The 24,370-nt window shown below is 37.0% G+C and overlaps 1 protein-coding gene across 4 annotated transcripts in view; it reads right to left on the minus strand.

Moving 5' to 3' along the window:
• Nucleotides 1–24,370, minus strand: part of lrch2 (leucine-rich repeats and calponin homology (CH) domain containing 2) — a 111,757-nt gene that overhangs the window by 53,011 nt on the left and 34,376 nt on the right. For all 4 annotated transcript variants that reach the window (XM_015351074.2, XM_006632640.3, XM_015351076.2 and 1 more), the window contains exons 2-9: nt 15,424–15,568; nt 11,973–12,099; nt 9,666–9,771; nt 9,145–9,281; nt 8,059–8,192; nt 6,228–6,315; nt 3,195–3,303; nt 577–680 (exon numbers count right to left, since the gene is read on the minus strand). In XM_015351074.2, coding sequence (XP_015206560.1) covers nt 577–680; nt 3,195–3,303; nt 6,228–6,315; nt 8,059–8,192; nt 9,145–9,281; nt 9,666–9,771; nt 11,973–12,099; nt 15,424–15,568 — 950 coding nt within the window. The remainder of the gene's footprint in view (nt 1–576; nt 681–3,194; nt 3,304–6,227; nt 6,316–8,058; nt 8,193–9,144; nt 9,282–9,665; nt 9,772–11,972; nt 12,100–15,423; nt 15,569–24,370) is intronic.

Raw genomic sequence — 24,370 nt, forward strand, 5'->3', positions numbered from 1 at the left:
AAAAAAGAAGGCACAGGATTTCTAGAAGAATTTCTAGACTGAGAAGCATGAAATATTCACAGTGTGTTGCTCTGTCTCAAGCAGTACCTTAGCATTGCTTGTATACCTAAGATAAGCAATGGGGTAGCCTTTTGCCCAGAGAGAAGGGACAAATTACTTAAGTAAAGTGATGAGAGGAAAAACAAAAAATAGTCTAGCCTGCCAAAATGCAACACAGACAACAGCTTCAAAAGAATTGAAATGCTTAGTTATCACACATTCTTTTGAAAAGTGTGTGGCTTTGACGAAGAGACACCTATTGACAACATATAGGAAATGAGAAGTTTACACTTCACGGCTGCACTTAAAGTAAACAACATTGGATGTTGCAGATGACGATATGTGAAGTTAAACAATTTGCAGGATTGGTACATGCTAAGAACTGCTGTTAATGTTAGTTATTTCACATATATTTTATCTGCTTTCCGTTTTTTAATTTTTGCCAACGAAACATTCCAAATTTCGTTTTTATTTTAAAGATCATCACTGTACCCAATTTAATTTCCCGTGTGTGGAAAAGGAATCTTTATCTCCTACCTTTATGCAGGATACATATTGACCACTGAAGTGAACATCGCTGGCTTCAGAAAGGGGTGTGTCCTCCTCTGTATTGGGGTCAATGTAGTCATAGGGCTCCTGATCTGAGAAACGACAGGAAGGACAGAAATGAAACTTAACAGGCAGCAGTTTGCCAGACGCATTTGTAAATACAATGCTCCTTCATTTGCAACCACCGAGTTCTCAAGTGCACTTAAATATACTGTCCAACAATTGCTAGGGATACCCAAGTAATCATGCCACTACACTTTACCGCATGCAAATTAGATTATGTTAATAGTATGTTAATAGTATCCGGAATCACCTTGTAAAACCGCCAGGTGGAGCTAATAAAGCTTAACCTCTCTTGTACAGCATTTGAGTTGTGACCAGAAAACACCCGGTTTCGAATCCCGATCACTACTGAGGGACAATCTTTATTCAATTAAGAATTTAAGTTGTATGCGCTTTAGACTTTTACATTTAAACTGTGTATTACAGCATGTTAATCATTATACATTAAAAAGTTGGTTTATTTTATGAAAGCAATATTGCTCAGTTGGACAAAGGTACACAACCTACCACCTTTATCATAAATATTTTAGAAATATTTTATGCATCAAAGTCTTTACCGAAGATATTACTAATAGTATTAATAATGAATGACCTTGGACAAGCTGTAAACTCAAAGTATTACTCTGGTCCACTGAATCTCAGATTCACCATGCTTTTCACATGCTCTTAAACAATATCAATTTAGGAACATAAACATATTATATAAACAGTATATTGCTGATATTGGTATTCCATTTCTCCCTAAGCATTTTAAGCATTTAAGTCTTACATGTGGTTATTTCGGAAACGTTTTTACATGCTCCTTCTGACCACATTACTGTACGTTTATATACTTTCTGTGAAAAGTGACAGTTTTAAGCTTTTCTGTGAATATGCTCGTTATCAGAGTAAACAAAAGCATACTTTTAGAATTTGATTAATAGGGAATATAATATGGAATCATGTATCTAAAGAAATTAATAACTATATAATTATATCCATGTACTGTAGCACAAACAGTAGTTTACAGTACAGTTTACATAATATGTTTATGTTCCTAAATTAATATCGTTTATGACCTTCAGTTGTGTTATGCTCCTCTTCTTTTTATGCTCAGCTACTAAATTTCCCTTTAGTTGTAAAATTCCATATAAATATTCAATACTAAGAGAATTAAAACGTGCACAGTAAAGAGATTAAATGATTAAATCTTTTCACTACCGACCAATGTACCACGACTGCCCGTCGGTCATTTTGGCCAACCAATCACGTACTGCGGTATAACGTAGGCAGTTGAGTGCGGTACAGGTCTGTACCGCGCACTTTGAATGGCTGCATCTGTACTCCATAGAGTAACCCAGAAATCTAACTCAGGGCCCCAACACTGTGAAGCAGCAATGCTAACCACTGTGTCACCATGTTGTCCCAAGGAATTCTATCTTGAATGTAAATGGGACAATCCATATTATTACAAGGATGTGAAGAATATTTCATCTTTGGTAGCTGAGCTTGCATAGAATAAGATGAATGGTGTCTTTAATACTGTAATCTGCACCTTCAGCTTCTGACAAGATTCAAAATCACTCTATGAGTGCTCCTTTCGGTGCATTACTACATAGTGTGGTGCTTGACTGCTGCAATATCATGCCATTAAAATCCTCCCCAGGCCTTTACTAATCATGGCCTCCTCATAATCCTCCATAAATCTCATGTATAAATTGGCTTCATTGCTCTGTTCTAGGTTGATGCCACATGTTGGTGGTGGAGGGAGTCCCCATTACCTGTACATCACTTTGAGTGCACTGTTCAAGTGTAAGTATTATTATTATTATTATTATTATTATTATTATTATTATTATTATTAAGAAATAATAAGATTAAGACTAATATGGGACTGTGGAATGATTCGCACACTCTGGCTACGATCAAAGCAGCCCATTTAACATTCTCTAATAAGAGCAAACCAATCATAGGCGCCAGTTGTATGGTGCATTCTTACAAAGCCCATTTACATCCTATAAACACAGGACAGTATGAATAATGGACAGTTCCATTATTTTTAGGGGCTTTCATTTTATTCTGAATTAAATTAAACTGCAATGAACTAAACATGTGTTACAGTACTAAAAAATTGCTGTCCATTCCATGAAATAGAGACTATACCCCTTTTGAGATAATATTCAGCACATAAGGTAGTGTGCACTGGAATCCTTTACAAACAGCTTTTTAATTGCTCAATCCAATAAGCCATTAGGAGAAACTGACCTTTTGTCCTATCGTTCTCAACAATTCCATTCTTGATTTTTACACTATGTGTTGTTACAGTCTATCCTTTGATCTGAAATATCACTGCAGTTTGTTCAAGTGCAATTTCAACTTGTTGAGACAACTCACATTCAAATTTTAGTCAACATGGTGACATTAGACTTTAGAATCTGATTTCTTTCTGTTGCTTTCTGTGTGGAGAAGCAGGGGTGTAAAATTAGGACGTGCAGGGCAAATTAACAGAGATGCAGGCTCAGACAGATAGGTGGGAATACAGGAACAAAAACACCCTCAAATACCTTTGCTCAAGTCGAGCTTTGTTCCTGCTGAGTGACTGTCAGTTTTCACCAGTTCTCGGGGTGTTTCTGATACCTGAGAGTGAAGACTGATGGTGTCATCATCTGATGGCTGGAAAAAAGGAAATCGAAGCTCAGTTGAACTCTTTCTCATTTTGCCATCAGGGAAATCAGGGTCACAGTCAGGGCTGACATTTACAATGATGTAAAAAGCAATACAGACAAGCAAAAAATACCCAGACCTTGTATAAACAATATCCCACTTAACTGGAATATTTCAAATGTGATCCCATCATAACATCCTTAATGGCTGTACGCATTTGTTATAAAACTTGGCACAGTTTCCTATTGTGTAACATGGAACGTTTTTCTTATAATGCCCCCTTTTTGTTGCAACTAACAAACTAACATCAAACACCTATACCTGTCTATTGTCAGATCCTTTTGACAAAAAGTGACAAAAATGTTTGACCATTCTTTTCTGTACTCTCTCGACTCCTCATTTGGCAGGTACACCAGGGGAGGAAGGGAAGGGGAAGAGGGGAAGAGACACTGCCGGGGGAAGGTTCTTCCTATCAGCCTTAAAGACTAGAGTTAAGTATTTGAACCTTGTTAAGAGAGTTTGCCATTGTGTTGTTTTTAGGAAACTCTGATTTCCTGTAAGAAGAATCCCTAGGTTAAAAATGGTCTATCCTGGTTAGTGGATATATTTTTAGAATAGCAAGATAGGTTCCCATTCATTCTGTAGCATCCATATCTATATATTGTTTGGTGTAGAAGGCAGGAGTATCATTCTTTTTGGCCTAACACTTCAAACCACAGATTCCCACAATTCCCAATGATAATCACAGGGAGCACTCACTGCCAAAATCAGGATTTTAAGCAGCATCCCACCTTTTCAAAATATTTTTAATGCATAGCAAAAAAATATGATACTTTTATTTTCCAAAAACAGTTCAACAATAAATAAATGCACACATCTTCTGTGGAAAGCAGGCACAGGACATTTAAAATGCTTCTTCTGAATAAAATCTAAAAACCTATAGATATTATCTGAAACATTTATGTTAACACCTTGAAAACAAATCTAAACTGATCAAATATTTAAAATAAGTCATTCATGCTATAGAAATGTCATCAATACATGGCATATTTTAATATATTTTGCAGTGCACTGACTGAAGCACAGGAATTCTGATAAAATTTGAAATACAGGTATGTGCTGCAGAATTCCAGTTTGAAAACAATATGGAAAAGAACACAAATACTGTCTACCATGCTTTAACATATATTGTTTTAATCTATGGCATTAATCTCCAATATATGTAATAGGTTATGTTTGTTCAAATATAATAATACATAATGCATTAAATTTACTGGAAAGAAAATATATATATATTTTTGTTGCTAAAATAACTAATTAACCACATATTATAAAATTTGTTTTTAGTCATTTAAATTAGCAGCAACCAGCAGTGTAAAATTTTAAATATAATGAACTATGAATCATATACTCATTATTATTATTTATTAAAAATAATATAAATTGTAAGGCTAGAAATATTTTACCAGTTCAGAATGTATCCTAACCAAGAGTTATTTTCCTTCCCTAAAGGTATAGCTATCAAGCACTTCAAATACCAGTTTCTTATGTCTGAAAAGGGAAACTTTTGAGAACATTATTTACGGTGTATTATTACACTGTAAATTACACTGCCTTTATATAACCCAATCACATGTGGTATATATTTAGATTTATATATATTTGAAAACCTGGGTACACAGGATACTCTTCTCTTCCCACTTGGTAAGAGTGCATTTTCATTCAGAGCCGCACAAACACAAGGTGTCAGCAGTCAAAACGCACAGCATCACAGTGCATTACTGAGATACAGGAATTCTGCTGGGGTTTTAAACAACTGCTGCAGAATTCCAATTTGAAAACGTACAGTTTCTAAATACTGTCTGCCATGCTTTAGCATACAGTACATTGTTTAGTTCAGGTGGGTAGCTGCGTCAGCATACGTAGTCTGCAAAGGAACAAGTAATAGGTTTATTCCATACTGAAAAGAAAAAAGAGAAAACACAACATGTGAAGCCTTCTTCAGGTGTAAGTGTTTTGAATACACCTATTACGTGTTCCTTTGCAATATATTGTTTAAGTGTTTATCCTGCTGAAGTGTATTAAATTCTACAGCGGAGTTACTGTACCACCTTCTGGCCTGCTCTCATCAGATCTCTGAAGCTCAGCAAGACTGGGCCTGCTGAGTACTATGGAAAACTAGATTGTAGTCAGTGTTGATAGACCAATATGTGGCAATATTAACTCAGAACCAGACTTTCCAAACTAAGGCCCCTGAAAAATAACCAGAAAGAATGACAATATGCTATGGGAGTACTTATCCTTTAGGATGAAACATTAAACTAAGATCCTAACTACTTGGCAGTCAAAGGTCTTGTTACACTGTTGGTAAAAGTAGGAGAGTTAATCTCAGTTACCTACCTAAATTTGACTCTGGGTTTCTATAATGTGGCCTTGCTCAAATTACTCCTTAATGTGACTTCTACCTTCTTAATGTGACTGCTGCTTCTTGTCAGCTTTACCACATGTAAGTGTAGGTCTGCCCATGTTTTACTGTATACTGGAAAACCTACAGGAAATGACCAGTTAGGTGAATGTGTAAGTGTTTTGAGTTAACTGTGGGTAAATGGGCTAAGAAAAGCAAATTTATTGTGTAAGGAACATAAACCATGTTTAAAGGTGATTTTAGAAAGGGTTGTTGAGGTAGTAAAGGTCCTCAACAACTACATACTGTAGGTGAGGAGAGATCAGAGTACCAATATTGCTGGGATTCATGTTTTACAACTTTTCTGTGCAACAGGCGATAAAAAGATGAATGCATACTATTCTCTTATGATCAGAAATTCTTATTAAAACAACTCCAGCTTTCTGTCACTGTAAAGAAGCATGACAGCTGTAGACCCCAACAGAAAAGAAAGCAAGACAGAAGAATCCTGGAAGGGGGAGCACTCTACCTCTGTTGTCGATAATCTCTTGTCACCATTGTCACTGCCGATGCCAGAGTCAGGTCCATGACTTTTACTGGGATAAAAATCCTCCATACTGAAAAAAAAAAATCATTACACCTTAATAAGTCTGACAATTCTAGAACAATCCGCAGGAGTTTATACTGAAAACTGAATGCTGAACTCCTGACTGCTTGAATTGAAATCACTACAGCCCTCAAACCATCGTGTGGAATGAAAAAATGAAATTTTGCACTCATCCTCTAGGCCATTTGCTTCTTGTCATAGTACAAGCTTCACAGGGTGTTGAACACAGGGCTTAATGAAAACTCAACCCGAAAATGATGCAAACTCACAAATGCCAAATCACAGTTAATCCCAGGTAACGACAAAACCAGGTTCACCAGATTACATAAAACTGGAATACAGGGCCTAATTTTAAAAAGGGGAGTGCTGAGAAGTAATCTGTCTCTCACTAACAGCTGAGAAAGATTACAGGTACCCAACGAGTGTTTGAGCCAAGGAAACCCAGATAACTCTGCAGCTGCCTGGTGGGTTAGGCTGTGCTGCTTAATGAAAGCCAGTCACAGACATCTAATGAGAGAACAAACTTTAATCAGCGATGTCTGGACTATGGGATTCAATTCGTGCTATGCACTTACCACTACTGGATGAGCAGCTAAAGTGTCATTATTTTCAATTTATCATACAGCAAATCAATGATTGTGGAGAAGAGGTTTCCTTTCACACTGGGAGAGGTGTGAAAAGAAAAAAAAAACAGTTATTTAAATTTCTGTGTGTGTGTTACTTAAACAAGTCTTTCTGCATTTAGATCATAGTGGATTTACTACTGGTGTTCAAAATGATCTTAAGGAAAAATACTCAAATTTCTGACAAGAGCATCTCAGGGGCCATTGCTTTTTTTCCCCCACTTTATGCTACTTCATACAAAACTGAAAAGTAAACGTTGTCTTGAATGATTCCAGTGGTTATTTGGTGAAAATATCTGCTGTTTGCAAACCAGCTTTACAACTTGTGATCCTGTATGCTTGCAGCTAAAGGTCTAATATTCATCAGGGAAGGGCAACAGAGAAGATTCAAGATTTAAGATTAAAATTTAAGATAGAGGCCCAATCAGCATGCAGGTTCTGTTTTCCCCCAATAACATACTGCACAACTAAGAGCTTACCTTTAGAGAGAGTTATCCCCAAGGGGGCAATTTTATAGACAGCAGCAGACAATATAAAGAGAACCCATAAACAAACAATACATATATACATTCACAAAAGAATAATTTGTTAAGCAAGCTTATAGCCACCGGTATAAATGAGAACTTATAGCTGTTTGTTTTTAAGATGGGAAATCTGCATTCTGAGTGGAGTAACTGGAGTTCATTAAACAAGGGGTGTGAAGAGTTTGTATAGATGGAAAACACTTTACGCAAAACTCGTAACTGACAGACGTGGGAAAGGGGCCAAACGATCAGCAGCAATAACTGACATAGTTAGAATATACAATTGTATGCACAATTTTGGGCACCCCCTGGGCAAATTACTGTCCATGTTTTGTTAATTTTCTAAGTGAAAAGAAATGAACACAACCTCTGCAGCAAACAAACTTAAACTCGACATATTTCTGCAAATTTTAAATCACAGTTACTATTTATTTGCTGAATGTAACAGATCCTATGATGTATCTCTCCTTGTGCCCACTTCTTCCCGGGATAGACTCTGGGCGGCCTTGACCCTGAATTGGATATGTGGTAATGAAAGAGATGTGATTTAACGCTTATCACTGTGATCTAGTAGAACAGAATGAAAAGAGATTTTTTAAAGCACACCTGTCAGTAAGGGGTTGTTGAAGGATCCGTTTTCCTAATGAAGGAAGGTCTAGGGAGTCTGGTTTTTTGTCCATTTGTCTGCAGGCCTGGATGTTCAGGTATTTAAAAATGTGCACTTTACCCTTTAAGCAAATCTGAAAGGAAACCACCAAATACATTAAACATGAGATGTTAACCATATGTCAACAATATGCCCTAATGGTGACTCCCATAATGTGAAAGGACACAAAAGAGGCACAAACCCGAGCCCAGTTTTCTCCTCTACCACCCCTTACTTGTTTTAGACTGACAGCCAATGCACCTGTGAAATCTGACTGTCTTTCTGTTAGACTAGTCTTTACAGAGAAGGCATTTAAGTGTGCTGGCTGAAGAAACCTGGAAGATAAAATGGCAGTACTAAAATTAGCACTTCACACAATGCACAGGGATAGCAGTGAACTATTCTGTAAAACAAAACTGTAGAAATGCAACTGTCCTCTAGATGGCAGGAGAGATGGACTTTTGAGAGAAAAAACGTTTTTGAGAAAGACAATCAGCTTTTTAAGACATTTAAAAATATAATAACAGACCTCAACAGAGTTACAGTTTTAATTTATAACTGGGAAACATTCATTAAAGTAGATAATGGGACTTGGACTAATACAATGTACTGTAGTTGTGTTATACTTTGAGAGTTGTGAGTGACAAATATAAGAGACTGCTATAAAATTTATCTTAGCTCATTTCACTGTTATTTGAAAGAAATCTTTTATTAATGGTCACTGCTTCCATATTTAATTTCCTTTTTGTGGCAAACAGTCCATAAGGAACATTCCGACCCTTAATTGTCATTAAAAAACTACCACTTGGTGTTATGATTTATATGATTTATTGATTTATTAACAGTGCTTAGTAGCCTGACAGTTCAGAAACAGTTATGTCACAATCAATACACACTACAATGCTTCATACTTTTATGATACAGTAGAGAACAGTGTGGTAATATTGCATGGTTGTAAGTCATGTATACATAAAGCATCTGAAAATCTATTTCAAAGGACAATTATTTGGAAAAAATTACGGGAAATAAAAAGCAAACAGACTGACCTGTGCTGGTGGTGACTGCATTGGGTTGTTGTCCAGTATGATAAGTTGAACATGCCTTAATTTCCTATAGCATACTGGAATCTCAGTGATTTTGTTGCAGGAAAAGTCTAGCCTGATGAGAGGAAGATCAGCAAGCTCTGGAATAATTCAGAGAAAAGATTGTCTGAGACAGGTTTCAGAAACACCCCTTGTTAATGAGCTTGGCCTCCTGCTGGACAAGGAAGGGAGAGAGTGACATGCTGGTGGACCCTGATGTACAGTGTCCAGCCATTTTGTTTTTCTTTTCAACAAAAAGCCAGTAGTGGGAAGAGTAGCTGTGGGATTAGATGGACAACACACAGCCTTGGTTCGGAGGACTGCGAGCTCATCACACCTGGCTTGGTCATAACTCAGATTCACACCAGTTACCTCTGGAGAACGGGGCTCTGCCCTGAGCAGAGGGTGCCTGGCGCCTGCTGAGCCCCGGATTGGCCAACAGCTCATATCGGCCAGGCTGTCTACCAGCCAACTGCACAGCTCACCTGCCGGGAGCACCTGCAGACAGTTCCTCCGGATGTTGAGCTCTCGCAGGGACTGGAGTTTTCCCATCTGCGGGGGCAGAACCTGAATCTCATTGCAGCTTATATCCTGCGAGGGACACAAAAGGCACCAAAATGAACACAAAAAGAAAACATGAGATACTCCACAGCGCCAGGACCACGGGATGGTCTTGGGAGGGCACCTTCCCAGCAGCCGGCATTCTCTAAACCACTTTCCTTATATTTCTTTCTGGCAAACAGCAGATTTGGTGGTTATTCCTAAGAATAGTGTTCAACAACCAGGAGCTAAATACTTCAGCTCTCAGATATCTTGTTTCTGGAACTCCATTCCAGGTGTCAGAATGCTGAATGTTTTCTAAAGAAGTGATTACTAACTATGATATGAGCTCTGTCAGCTTGTTTCTTATTTTGTACCATGCAGCGCATTGAAGAGACTAGACATGAAGACTGCAATAGAAAATACAGTAAATGTAATTTTCTATCGTATAATTATAAATTGTGACAAGGCCTTGATTTTGCTCTTGTGGTTGAATAGTGAATTTAGGTTATCAAATCAATACAGGAGTAATGTACTATAGAATGATTATGGAAGGATACAGTTTTTAAAAGGAAGAATCAGGAAGTTGAAGATATATGAATGTGTAAAGGTTTTCTGGTCTACACCTTTTTTATTTTATGCAATGTAGCAGCATCTAGGACAGTTCTATTGTACCTAGATTTCAATTACTGGAATAATTAGCTATCTTATACTGTTTATTGTCAGAACTACAAAGCAACACATTTGGTTTGCTACACATTTTTTTCATTGAAATCACTGATTATGTATTATACAGTATATCCACCTTATAATGCCATACAATGCCACAATCTGAAATTGTCAGTTGTTTAAATTCAGCTCTGAGTCAGCAATCCTGCTACTCTGCCACACCTATCTGTTAAAGCCAGTCATGTGTTACAAGCTCCATAGCACCTGACAGAAGACTTAGTACTGATGGAAGAAGCAGTGTCATCACTGACCTCACTACAAGCCTGCAGGAGCCTGGGAAGTCACAAGAGTCGCTGTTGTACTGAGGGAAACTGGCTGACTGATAGCCACCCATTCACCCAGCTAACCTCTTGCCAACAATGCGCAGACACTCAGACAATTCTGTTCATAGTCAGCTAGAGATATAATCTAGGCTCAAAGTAGAGATGCCTGAGACTAAGGCTAGACTGAACAAGCACTATTACTACTGAAATATACAACAAAACCCTAAAATCCTGTGGAAATGTCTACAAATGCTAAACATCAATTCACTATTATATCAGGTTTTAAAACTTAAAAAAAAAAACTATTGGTCAAGCCCACACCACAAATGTTTGTGGCAAAATAATCATAAAGAGAGATTGCTAATAGATCAAACTTTGACGCATGTCTATCTTAGCTGCTGGGAGAAAAATCAATATGTACATTCATACTACAATCATGAAGTTGTTATGCTAACTGTGTCGTTGTACTATTGTAGCACTTCAGAACTGTGTTGATTGATAAAAAAGAACCATGCATGGCCCTTTGAGCCAAATACAAAGAGCCTGCCAGGATGGATAAACTGCCTAGAAATTTTCCAATTAGAAAGGTAAAACACCCTGCATTTAACTTCAGTCACAATACTTTAACATCATCTGCACTGATATGGAGAAATGAAATTTCCCAGTGGAGATTCCTGTCATGCAAAGAGAATTTCTGTTCCCATGTCACCGTCGCATAAGAACACTGGCTCCCAGGGTTTAGACTTTCTATAAAAAGCACAATTATGCCTTATGTGCTATACACGCCATTTTGGGGGAAATGTATTAACCTAAGAAAACAAACAGCAGATTTCCAGGTTAAGATCTTGCAACAAGAATGAAACATTAATATGAGGTCATTAACAGTCACTCAACCTACAAGTGCTTATATACATCTGAGTGGGCCCTTTCATGTTCAGTAGAGTGTGTGTGAAAATGAAGTGGGGCTACTTTCTGAACAGCTACAATGAGTAATTTCTTATGGTTTACATAACATTATTGAAATCCCACCACATAGCAAGGAATAACAAAGAATAAATTGTATTATGTCACTCAACAAAGAAATGCCACACTTTTTAGCTATTTGCAGAACTTCCTGCACTTATTTTTTTCAGAATGAAAGATTTTAAAAGTCTATCAAAAAGACAAATTTCTAGAAAATAAGAAATAAGGGGGTGAATAAAGTTAACAGCTGACTGGAAAACAATACCAAAGTGATACGGAGTCAACCACATGACTCACCAACTCCATGAGATCTTTTGCTTTTCCAATTTCCTCCGGTATGGACACCAGCTTGTTATTACTTACTACTAGCACTTTTAGTGGAAGGTCAAAAAGGTATTTTGGCAGCGTTGATAGTTGGTTCCGACTGCAAAAGAAAAAAAAAACAGTACTGTAGATAATGTAGGTCTGAGTCCAAAAAAGAGAAGCAGAGCACAGGATATATTTTTAGACAGGGCAGCAGTTCTTCTGCTAAATTGAAAAGTGAATCTCTACGTTTTGTATCCAATAATTGTTATTATGTCACCAACAACAATAATATCTCACTAGAAATATTATGTTATATGTTATCAGGATGACCCATGCTATGACAGAATTGCATTAAAAGAGTTTAAGAAGAGCCAAATCACTTACTGTGCATCTTATTTGCAATAAATACTCAAAAAGTGTTTTATTGAAAAATCAAAGACTAGATATAAACATTTGCTCATGAAGACATCAATGATGCTTCTGTACACAAAGGAATTGGTTTTCAATGGGTTTTAAAATGTGTCTCTAACAAAAACAGATTAATTTGCTGTTGACAGCAAAATAGCTTTCTTTAAAGAAGCTTAGATTAGATGTACTGTATAAGACATATATTAATGCAACAAACAGGATATATCATTTGTGAGCAATTACTAAGGCTGCCCAAACACATAAATGCTCTAAGTAATGCTTTATGACACACTAAAATACCTTAGCCCTGAAATGCAACACATAGACTAATGCAAGAGAAGAAATCATGATTCATTATTAAAAAAACTGCCCAATTGCTAACAGCAAGATGTCAAAATTACAGATTTACAAACATGACTTATATTGGCTACACATGGGCTCTCAGGGGTTGGTCGTTGGTACTGGAACACCTAGCTGAGTGAAATTTTGAAAGCAGGCATAAACCTGTCTTCAAAGCTATGACACAGAGATGTCCAATGTCGTATCATGCAAGGCCAATTCCTGCATCTTTTTTTGTACGTCGGTTTAATTCATCACTTCTAAAAGAGCTGGAAAGGACTGTATTTTTTTTAAACTGTAAAACTATAATTAAAGCAATTAGTTGAATTATGCAATTAAGATTTTTCGGTGGAATGAAAATCTGAGGCTTTCAGCTCTCCAGGACATCAGCCTGACCTCCCTCTTCTTACACACCTAAACTTTCCCAAATCATAGGAAGTCTAGGATGAGTATCATATTCTTCACATACACATACTGACGGATCAATAGAACACATACTGTACCAAATTATCAATTTCAAGACACCTAGACAATAAGACATAGAACAAGGAATTGCTACCCACAAAAATCCTTTATCAGGTATGGAAATAAAACTAAAAAAAAAAGTGTTATATTCAGGGCCTTCTATAATAATTAAAGATAAAGAACATCAATTCCCAAAAGTGCTTTGGGATTATTCTATATGGAGCAAGAACACTATTTCAAAGTTTTTGCAAAGCACAAACACTTTGCAAGCTCCTACACGCTGTACCCTGTCACTGCAGCCGGTTTACTCTGTGGCTTTGCTTTTCTTCCATCTGCATTATTCTTTGTCAGTTGCCCAAAATACACCATCAAATATTTACTGAATAACGGAAAAAAGAAAGAAATTCCACATTTAGAAATAGTTATCACTGATAATCTAATTATATCTGGATGTGATGATGGCAAAAAAAGAAAAATACGAAAAGCTTTGTATGAGATACAGCAGACATAACTTTGGTCTGCAAGCAGGAAAGCAGAAAGGCATGAAGAAGTGTTGAGAGCCCGATGAAATCTGTCAGACAAAGTTAAAAAACAATCTGAAGTATGTGCCACAGACGTGGTCCAGTGACGTTAACAGACTCTCCTTCTCACAAAAAGCAACCACCATCTGCCTTGTGAACATTTTTATGAAACTACAGATGCAGCATATTTGCTTTGTTGTGTTGCTGTGCCACTTCAAATACACAAAAGCAAATAACCAATAATTTTAAGGTCCACTGTGTAAAAACCGACAGGCACCTCATCATTGTTCACAACTGAACAAAGAAAACATTTTTTAGCAGATTAAAAAAATGGCCAGATATACTGCCATTAGAAAATAACCTGCTCAATGCTCGATTATATTATTTAAATATTATTCAGAACCTCAAAACAATAACAAGTTATCATTTACTTGGTTCTTGTATTCAACAGATAAAGACAGAGGACAGGAGGTGAGCCATGTTTTGAGCACAAGGAGGCTCAGTACCTCAATAACAGCATGTACAGTAAAACACTAGCCAAATCAGGGCTTGAACCATGAAGCTCCTGAGAAAAAGCTCTTCACTTCAACCACTGGAGTACCTAGTCATCCTCACAATGAGCAATTCCTTCTTAACAAAAGCAGACACACTGGACGCAAAAAAAAGCTTCCATAATTATAACCACAGTCTCAGCTCATTATCTGAATAAGGAATGTTCTCGGCTACACAATTTTGTTCATTTTTTCAGGAAACTCACATCTTGGACATTATGGGGCGCAAATGGTTTCATTTCCCTTAAGAACAGTATCAGAGCTTCTAATCTGGGACAGCTCAGAAGAGAACAATTCATAAACATACAGTATCACTTGAAAAATTCACACCTCTTGGGCTACAGCAGAACTCAGTTCCACTTATCGGAACTGTAACTCTACTTCTTGTCTGCTCCTTGTCTTGTCTCTCAATGTTAATCACAGAAGAGTGAGCAGCAGTCAGCTGGACGAACTCCAGCTTACACTTGTTTTTGACCTACCTGAAGATACAACTCGCCAAAAACTTTAAATCCACCTCCTTCCTGAAACATATCAATGAATGAATCTTTCACTTTCTGTTCACTTGTTTACTGTTCACTCTTTACTCATAGAAAGATACAGCACAATCTGACAACCAAGAATGTTTTTTGTTAATTTCAAATGTCAATCTCATGGGCCACTGAAAAGCAAAGCTACACAACACCACAGAAAATCCATGAATACTGATGTCACTCATTCCATTGCACAAATAATATTAACACATGTGTAACTCAGTAAAAAAAACTAGCAAGTTTAATGCCAACCAAATTGAAAATGGATGACGTTAGAGAATTTTCAATTCTTTCAGGAGTTCTCTCACCAAAGTACAGAACAGGCACAACCTGACTAGGCAGATGAGATCAAGCTACAAGGTGGTGACGCAGAGTAATAAATTTGATACCATCAGACAAAAACAATAACCACAGAAGTACCCCAACTTTAAAACCTGAAAACCTGCAGAAAGCTCCACAGAGGAAATGCTGTTTTTTTCTTATATTATTCAGCACAGAGTTAACTTTTAGTTATTCATTGTGTTGAGTACAGTGATTTGAATCAATATTGTTCTGATTTCTTAATAGAGCACTCAAATTGTTCTAAAATAGTAGGGAAAAAGAAAATGATTGCAAAAATACCACTGACCTTATGTTCAAGTATGTTAGCATCTGGAGGTTTATGATAGCTTCCGGAATGCACTTAATACAGTTGTGGTACAAATTTAAGGATTCCAGTGGGGCAAAGAGGCACACTTCTGGTGGGATTTCCATGAACCTGTTCTTTGAAAGATCTGCAACAGAAAGAGGAGACAAATTGTAAACTTCCACAGTACAGTGTTAGACACAATTCTTGTTCCTTCAAGCACCAACCTACTCTCTCCTGCTTAAAGTTCTGACAAAACGCCTTTGATGAAGAGTAGAAACTTACCCATTTTCCAAAGAGGTGCTGATGTCACTGATTTGAATTAGATCTTCAGATCATGCTGCTAAATTGAGCAGTATAATATTTTGGTAATATTCATACAAACAAATATTTTGCTGTCCATAAGTTTTGAAAAATGAATAAGTTTCAAGTCATTGACTCTCTCTAGCCAAACCGTTCTGTTTAAGATTGCTCTACTAAATAAATATATAGGAAGCAATCACTTAAGTTACTATTACCATAAATCAGCTGCTTGTCTTACTACATTTTCAAAGCAAACATCCTGACACTTGAGAGAGTTTCCACAAGGGTTACACTTTGATAAATATGCAGTAGATCACAAGCCTGGCTCAAATCTGGGCAATGCTATTAGCCAGCTGATTGGCATCACTGGAAAAAGGGTGGCATACAATGCGGTTGGTTTAAGCCAGACAAACTTGCTTGGCTTACCAAACAACAGCAGCCCCAGTTGCTTGCTAGGAGTGAGTGAACTCCAGTCCTATCTGTGAGCACCACATCTGGCCTGTGGATGGGGCTCTGGTTAAGCTTCAGGCTTTGTGAGCTCACAGTGTGGAAAAAAAATGGTTTGATGTGCATGTTTCAAATCAATCACGTACGCCGAAAATCACATTAAGACATGAAAGGCGACTTGCTTAATATTAAAATGACAAGGCTTGTCCTACTAGTACAGCACTTACTGTACATACCTTAGCTTTACCCCCTTTTTCCCATGAAAGAGAATGTTTGGCCAAAAAAAGCAGCAGAACACCATTATCAGTAAGGTTACTGTTCTGTTTTGCCAGTTTCTGTGCAGTTGGCTTAAATTGCATTATTTTAAACAAGATGGTGTCTCTTTTAAAGAGATCTAATTTTATTTTTGCTGTACTGTCTTACACAATGGAATTGCTGTCCCTGGAGGGGAACCTGTTAGAAACATTTTTCAAATGGAAGATAAGATTCATTTTCTTTAATTTAAACATAAAAAAAATGAAATTTTCATCATTTTCTAAATCGATCCCCCATATTAGGTAACATTGGTACAGCTTGTTATAGCTTTATGTTTCTGCTGGTGTTTTTTTATTATTAATAGGTTTCTTTAGAAGTTCATTTCATTCACTTAAACTAAAAAGACTTTTTAGCACCAGAAGTTTCATGCAGAGATTATTTTAAGGTCCTGAACAGACTCCTGAATTAATGTACCACATGTTTGTGCAGCTTGTGTTAATCTGCTTTAAAGTGTAATTTATAGATCAGAAAAGTAAAACATTCAAGTATCGATCTAAGCAGCAAGGCTGTATATCTTATGTGTATGTGTAATGCCTATGTGTAATGTCACTTGCATCCTTAGCTAGAAAACTGCAAATCATGAGGGATTTATCAAGGTCACTCTGCAGCTAAACCATTTCAACTAATGCAACCAAGCAAGAAAGTGTTTAGATAGATCAATACTTCATTATGCACTCATCTACTATGTTTTAGTGAATTGTAGAAGGATACTATAAAACTGTTCGGGAAGTAAAAATATCCTCAGTGTTTGTTTAGATAAAAAAAACTACTCCTTTAACAGACCAAGTCCTTCCATGACTCCTTGCTCATTTGAAGTGAATCTAGCTGCAGGGAAACATCAGGACTGCAAAATTTCTCACATCTTGGAAGTACCTCCTCAAATGCCTGTTCAGACTGCACCAACTACTGCCTTAATCTATCTTTGCAGCATGGTCTTTTAAGCTTTTAAACTATTGTACCCAGCACTGATCAGATCATAAGCATCATATGCTAAACTTCTTTATTCACTTCAGTACACTTCAATACACTGTATTTCTGATCTGCATTTTTACTTTATGCATAAGACCACTTTAGTATACTATATAACTACTGTATATACCTATGAATCTCCATTATATCACTATACTACTTGGCCAGTATTCCAGGTTTACATGTAAGTACAGAAGTACAAATAAATGGATTGTTTTTCCATACAACATATTCTTTGAAGCCATTGTTTAACTACAATCTTTATGATAACCAAGCCCTTCACCTTTCATTTTAGCTCCTGTTATTAATCAGTTCTCTTACAACTAATCTTAACACTAGGTTCACAACACTATGGGCTAGGATACACATTAAGAGGCTGAAATACACTACAATACAAATGTCATGAAAGTTACCATGAGTAACCCTGAGTTTCTCTCATTTACTGTTGTAGACTCCACCTGTGTGGCTGAGTTGGTAGCTAAAATGAGATGCACTACATGTGTCTTGTATCTTATTCCTAAGTTCCTACTCAAATCTACAAGTAGTTTCTCTGTACTTTGTTCATTTGTTACTCTCTAGTTAGCTACTAACTAATAAGCCCTTGAAATCTGATTTAAAGTCTGCAATTGTGTCACTTGTGTTAAATAATTGTATTTTTCTTGCAAAAATTCCAGAATGGATGGCTGCAGCCTAATTGCAATGCCACCTTTCATCTAATGAGCTGTCCATGCCTTTAAGTTCAGACGCAGAAGTGAAACTGCTTTTGTTAAAATAATAACTTCCTGATGGTTGCTGAATCTGTCATTTTATATTCAGCTTTTAATATAGCAGCTTTTGATACTGTAAACCATGTTCATGATATGTAAATCATGATACTGTAAAGTTTTCCCTAGATCATACGGAAAGTTATTTAGGGACAGCTGGTTCATCTCTTTGACCATTTAGTTCTCAACTGGGTAACAGAAGCCATCTTGCAAATGTTGGCTGTTTTTAACCTATCACTGTGGCTCCAGATGTTTTGCAGGGCTCTGTGTTAGGGTCTTTATTATTATTATATTATTTAGCATGTTGCCTCTTAGCCAGAGTATTCATCATCATGGACTTCAGTTTAATTGTTATGCTAATGAAACCCTGACATACATTTGAGCTAAATCAAATACTATTGCGGCAAATTCTGCATTATACATGTTCCTGATAGGTATTAAGATATAGAGACAACAGAGTTTTCTTACATTAAACTAATAAGACATGCTAATATTCTCAGCAACAGATAAACAGAGTTGGTGATATCAGTGGTATGCTGCTGATGCTAAAATTCAACCTTTCACCGACGTCAGAAATCTCAGTATTATTTTAGACCCTAAATTGTAGTTTGGAGATCATGTCGTGTTAGAATCATCATCAGTATATTATTTTATCATTCATGAACTTACCATCGCTCAGGTAAAAACTTTGCTGTCTGTAACTAATGATAAAAAACTACCTTTATTCAATCAAGATTAGATTACCATAATGAATTACTTATTGGGTTATTTACTAAGGTACTAAATACTAAAATCTCTCCTAGCATATAAATCCTGTCTTGTGTAAACTGTATTGGCTCCTTATGAAATATAGAGGTAATGTTAAAGCTCTGAATTGTCTAGCCTCAGGATAACATCCCGATGTAATGCAAAGTATAGTCTGATATGCAATTTAAGATATGCCAGGAAGAGACCTCTTATCATACCTAAGACCAGGCAGTACACAATAAATTATAGTATCCTCACCATAACCTTGGCATTCTTTGCCCGATTACGAGACTGTGATTGTGAATACTTTTAAACATTATTTAAAAACCTATATATTTAACTACTGTTTTTATTTTGTTTTGTTTGGTTAATGTATGTGTGATTTTACATTTTTTATATGTGTATCTTTTTATACAGGTGAGCACTGCACATTCTTGGAATGTAAAAATAAATGAGGGACCTAAAAAGAAAATCAGTCCCAGCAAAAACAAAACTGAATCTCTTCCAGACCTTAAGCCATTTTCATTTTTCTTTTTGTTTTGTTAAGCTTTAAACAAACCCACAGGCTAATTTAGAAGCAAAACTATTTTAATAGCTCAGATTAGGAAACAGCTACAAATGATGGAAATTAAGTTCAGAAGTAATAGGCTAAAAATATTTCCATCTGATTGAGGAAATAGATGTACTTAATTCACCAGTTTGAGTGATACCAGAGAATCTTTATACAAAGAAACAATGATAGTTTCCAGGCAATGAAAACCCATGACAGCACATGCTCATCTTCAAAATTTGGATACATACTGTATATAGACAGAAAAAGAAAGAAATATGTTAATCGTGAACAAAGAAAATACTGTACTAAATAAAGAGACATTTTTGTGCCATTATTATAACTTTATGATATGTATTTACTATAGGCATTTAACAGACCTTTGATTTTTTACTCTCAATTAACACAGCCAAGGTCTTAATTAAGATTTAAACTGTCATGTGTTCCCATGTGAAAAGAAAGAATTCTTCCTTTTCTCAGTGGTGAACTAGGGACAAAAAAATAAAAATACTAATCAATAAGCTCAAAGCACTGAATCCTTCATTAACAAGGATTAATTAAACCTTTGACTGTTCAGTGCTCCACATCTTTCAAAAAGTGTTTGTGTTGCTTTATTTAAAATGAATGTAGGATACATCAAGAGGTATCTGGCTCAACAATATCCTGTCCTCTGCTTCTTAATTACTATAGTCAGAGAGTGAAGGGAAAAGGCATTTTTTGGCATTTGGACAGGACATGAGCTGGTACTCTGGCACTCTGTGACAAACCAGAAAGCACGCACAATCACTCTTCTATTTGGGCAACTCGAAATATAAAGGAGATTTTGTCTTTTAAACTTTAGGTTTAGCACAGAAACCAGGATGAGGAGGCATTAACAGAAATTAAGTGGAAAACAATTTAGAATGCAGGATATGAGGAACTTCTTCACACAATGAATTGTTAGGAATTCTGGATATCGGTGAAGAAAAGCCTTGGAAGAAACTACTGGCAAACAGGCTAAGCAAAACCGTTCAAGAAGCCATATCCATCCAACCATTTTCTAACTGCTTCATCCAATTCAGAGTCACAGGGGAGCTGAGCCTGGCAAGCAATGGGCACAATACAGGGTACACTCTAGATGGGACTCCAGTCTATTGCAGGAAACACACAGACACACTCACACCAGGGCCAATTTTCCCATATGCCAATTAACCTGTATATCTTTGGAGAGTGGAAATAAACCAAAGCACCTAGAGAAAGCACATGTGAACACGAGGAGAACATACAAACTCCATGCAGACAGCTCCCCAGGTCTGGAATTGAACCCAGGGCCCCAACGCTGCGAGTCAGCAACACCACTACACCACTGAGCTACCCTCCAAAAGTGCTATATTAAATCTGTACATTTTCTTGACACGTTACTAATAATAGTATGAACAGTAAAACATTATGTCCTTCAAAGGAAATAAATGCTAGATATCACGATAAAAACTGCTTTCAAAGACACTGACGGATGGATAGGAAATTTACTAATGTTTTCTTACAAAGAAAAGGCAAAGAGGGAAGAAAAAGTCAGACTGACTTCTAACAAAAACCAACTGAAACACTGAAAAAAGAAGAAAGAAAACACAATGTTTCGGCCGTGGGGCCTTCTTCAGGTGTCAGAAAGACAAGGCAGTAAGCAAAGGTAATGTAGCAGGAGAACAAAGGCTGGGAGAGAGGAGGAGTGAGAGGCGGGAGCAGGGGACAGAAAGAGAGGCCAATCAAGAGGTGTGAAGTCAGAATAGGTGTAGAGAGGTGTGAAATGAAACTTCTAAATGAATGGAGAAAATTTAGAGTTGTCTGTCGTTAGGCTACAGGATAATTTTGGTTTTGATAGTCTTTCTGATGTATGAGTTCGGAAAACCATCTTTGAGAACACAGACGGAAAGATTAGAGTGGTCATGGCCGTCATAGGTGAAATGAGAAACAATGGGCTTGGAGAGATCTTTAATCTTCACAGCCCTGACGTGTTCTCTGAAGCGGTCTCCAAGTCTACTTCCTGTTTCTCCAATGTAGATGGCTGAGCCAAAAAAATAAAAATGAATACAAAGCAAGAGCAGGTTGACATTAATTGGATCACTAAGAGGAAACCATTTGCCAATCATTTTACTCCAATGGAGGTACAGATATTTAGACTGCAAGATGAATAAAACAGCCTCCAGAGGGCACTGGATGAATCAGGTTTAATTGTCAAGGATAATGTTAAGTGCTTCAGAGTCCAAAGAATTTGGAGGAATACGCATTTGGGCCATTCTATTCAGTGTATTTACATAATCCTTAAGACAGATCCTTTATTAATTCACAAAAATCTGACACAGCAAAACACATTCCATTATTTTTATTCTGTGTCAGAAACTTCCTTCTGCACCACAGCAAATAACTCACAGTTGTTGATGGCTCTCAGCCCAGCTGTTACTTCACACAGCTCCAGAATGATTTATATATTGAAATAATTTGATGGGAGAGATAATACTTTGGTTAGTTTAAGAATAACAAAAAAATAAATAAAATGCACTTGTTGTTTTGCAGTACACTCTCAGGCACCTACAGTACATTCTGCACTTAGAATAAAGTAATAGCCAGTTCTGTCTAAGGAGAATCTTTCCTATTCATAGATGAATAGGGCTTTAGCCCTAGTGAAAAGGCCCATCGTAAGATGGCTATAGCTTTATCTGTGTTATGAATAAGACCACTGTATTATCATGACATTAAATTGCAGGATGTTGCCAAAACCGCCAAAACTGCACATCCCCTGAACTAAGAATATAGTGTAGTGTGGACAGCACTGCATAAACATATAACAGGACACCAATGCATGTCGTTCACAGAGTCTTCAGTTGGGAGACATTTGGAACACCACTTTTCCATTTTAATTGACGTGCTTAACCAAAAGAGACAGCTGTGGCCGGCATCACTAGAAGCCCTTTCTTTCCGAACACTGTCTCTCATTCATAGGGTTTGGGGAAGAGTAAAGATATTAAGGTGGGCTCAACACACTAACCTTAATTTGATGTGACATGTCGAAGCTACGGCATCTTTCGCTTAACCAGCTGTGCTGCCTGGGAGCTGCCTCTCTCTGACACAACCATTACCCCTCAGAAATGTGTACACCTCTGATGAGGGTATGAGCACCCTGATACAAATGTCCATGAAGACAATGGCATGATTAAAGTTGCATATCTGTAATGCTGAAATAAGAACTTCATTATTTTAGAATAGACTGATTATTTGGGGGGGATATCTACACACCTACTGTTATTGACAATCTCATATCTAAATACAAAGTTAAACGACCACGATTGTTAAAAGAAATTATCTTTCTGATGCATGTGTTAACCAGTAAAATGGACTACCAGATACCTGTCACTCCCTCTGCAGGCAGAGGGTGCTCCTACTCTGTCCTGTCCCTAGTGCTTTTCCTGTGCTTTGCTGTCCTTCGGGTGTCTCTCTCTCTCTGGGGCTATATATTTCCGGGTCACTCATTCACCTTCACTCAGCATTGACGTTTGGATGTCCTGAGACCTGCCTAGCACCAGGCCGCCTCTCCGTCCATGGCCTGAAGGCAATGTTTTCTATGCGGCAATTCCTGAACTCATGTACCGCTGAGTCCGGGCTAACCCCCCATTCCGCCGGTTCACATAGGGTCTTTTTCCGCTCTCCTGCCATTCCAGGGTTCGTCCCTTCCGACATCCGTGACAATACCCCTATATTGCACAATGTACAAATGAATCAGTTGTGCTTAGGAGGCTTTTCCAGAGAATTCTTTAATGATTTTACTTTTAGATTGAACAATGCCACAATTTACACATTACATTAAGGGTTGGTGCCTTGTGAAAGATGACATTCATCTTCCTTATTTTGTTTCTACCTCAAGTGCAGCTGAATTCCAAAAATGTGGAAACTGATGGCAATTTTACAAAACAATGAATAATTTCTTATTTGAGGACAATGTGAAAATGATAAACACCGCAAGAAGAATTTACTTGATTTGTCTCAGAAAGAAAAGAACATTTGTTAGTCAAGTTGCCTAATTAAGTAGATAAATCTGACACTGCCTTGGGTCAGCAGACTTTGCAATAGGGCACCTTTGTACACAAGGAATTTGGCTAAAAACAGGAATGCTGCCTGGCCAGAAGACTAGGTAATGAACATGCAATACAAGGTTATTAGTTTAGAAGCTTGTCAAGATGTGAACACAGACAAGACAAATAAATGGTAAGGTATGGATATATACCTACTGTACAATTCTTAGCTATTTATAAAACAATGTCAAACTCATAATATTTCCATATCGCCATCATCATCAAGCAACCCATGTTGAAACAATGTAAAGAACAATGTATGAGGAATGTACTGTAAGTTCTTGAGCCAATCATAAAAACTATACGTTTTATAACTCCCTTTTTTCTTTGCCTCTTATTCTCATTTTAAATTACCCTTAGCTTCCATTTGTTTCACATAGAACACTATAGAAAATCCCTATGCATTTTCTATGGAGCTCGCTTTGGTGATTCTGAATACTTGTATCAGGTCCTGTCATAGTCTATATATACAGTACTGTAGTGTGAGACTAAAAAGATTAAATTCTTTTAGCCTGTTAGTCTAGAGAACATTCCTTTGGATCTAGGAATGTATCTTGCTACCGTACTCAGAATTCCATAGCAGAAATGTGTTATAACATACTGTAGTTCCCAAAATTGAGGTTCAAAAACAAGGTTCTGCTAATAAATGGTCTTGTTTTTACATAACGTTCCTTAATTTAAATGAGATGTTTTTATTTGGCATGGACACCTACATCTGACTCACAAGCAGATTATCCAAACGCAGCAGTTCC

This window comes from Lepisosteus oculatus, chromosome 8 (genome assembly GCF_040954835.1).
Source record: "Lepisosteus oculatus isolate fLepOcu1 chromosome 8, fLepOcu1.hap2, whole genome shotgun sequence".
NCBI classification, from domain to species: Eukaryota; Metazoa; Chordata; class Actinopteri; order Semionotiformes; family Lepisosteidae; genus Lepisosteus; species Lepisosteus oculatus.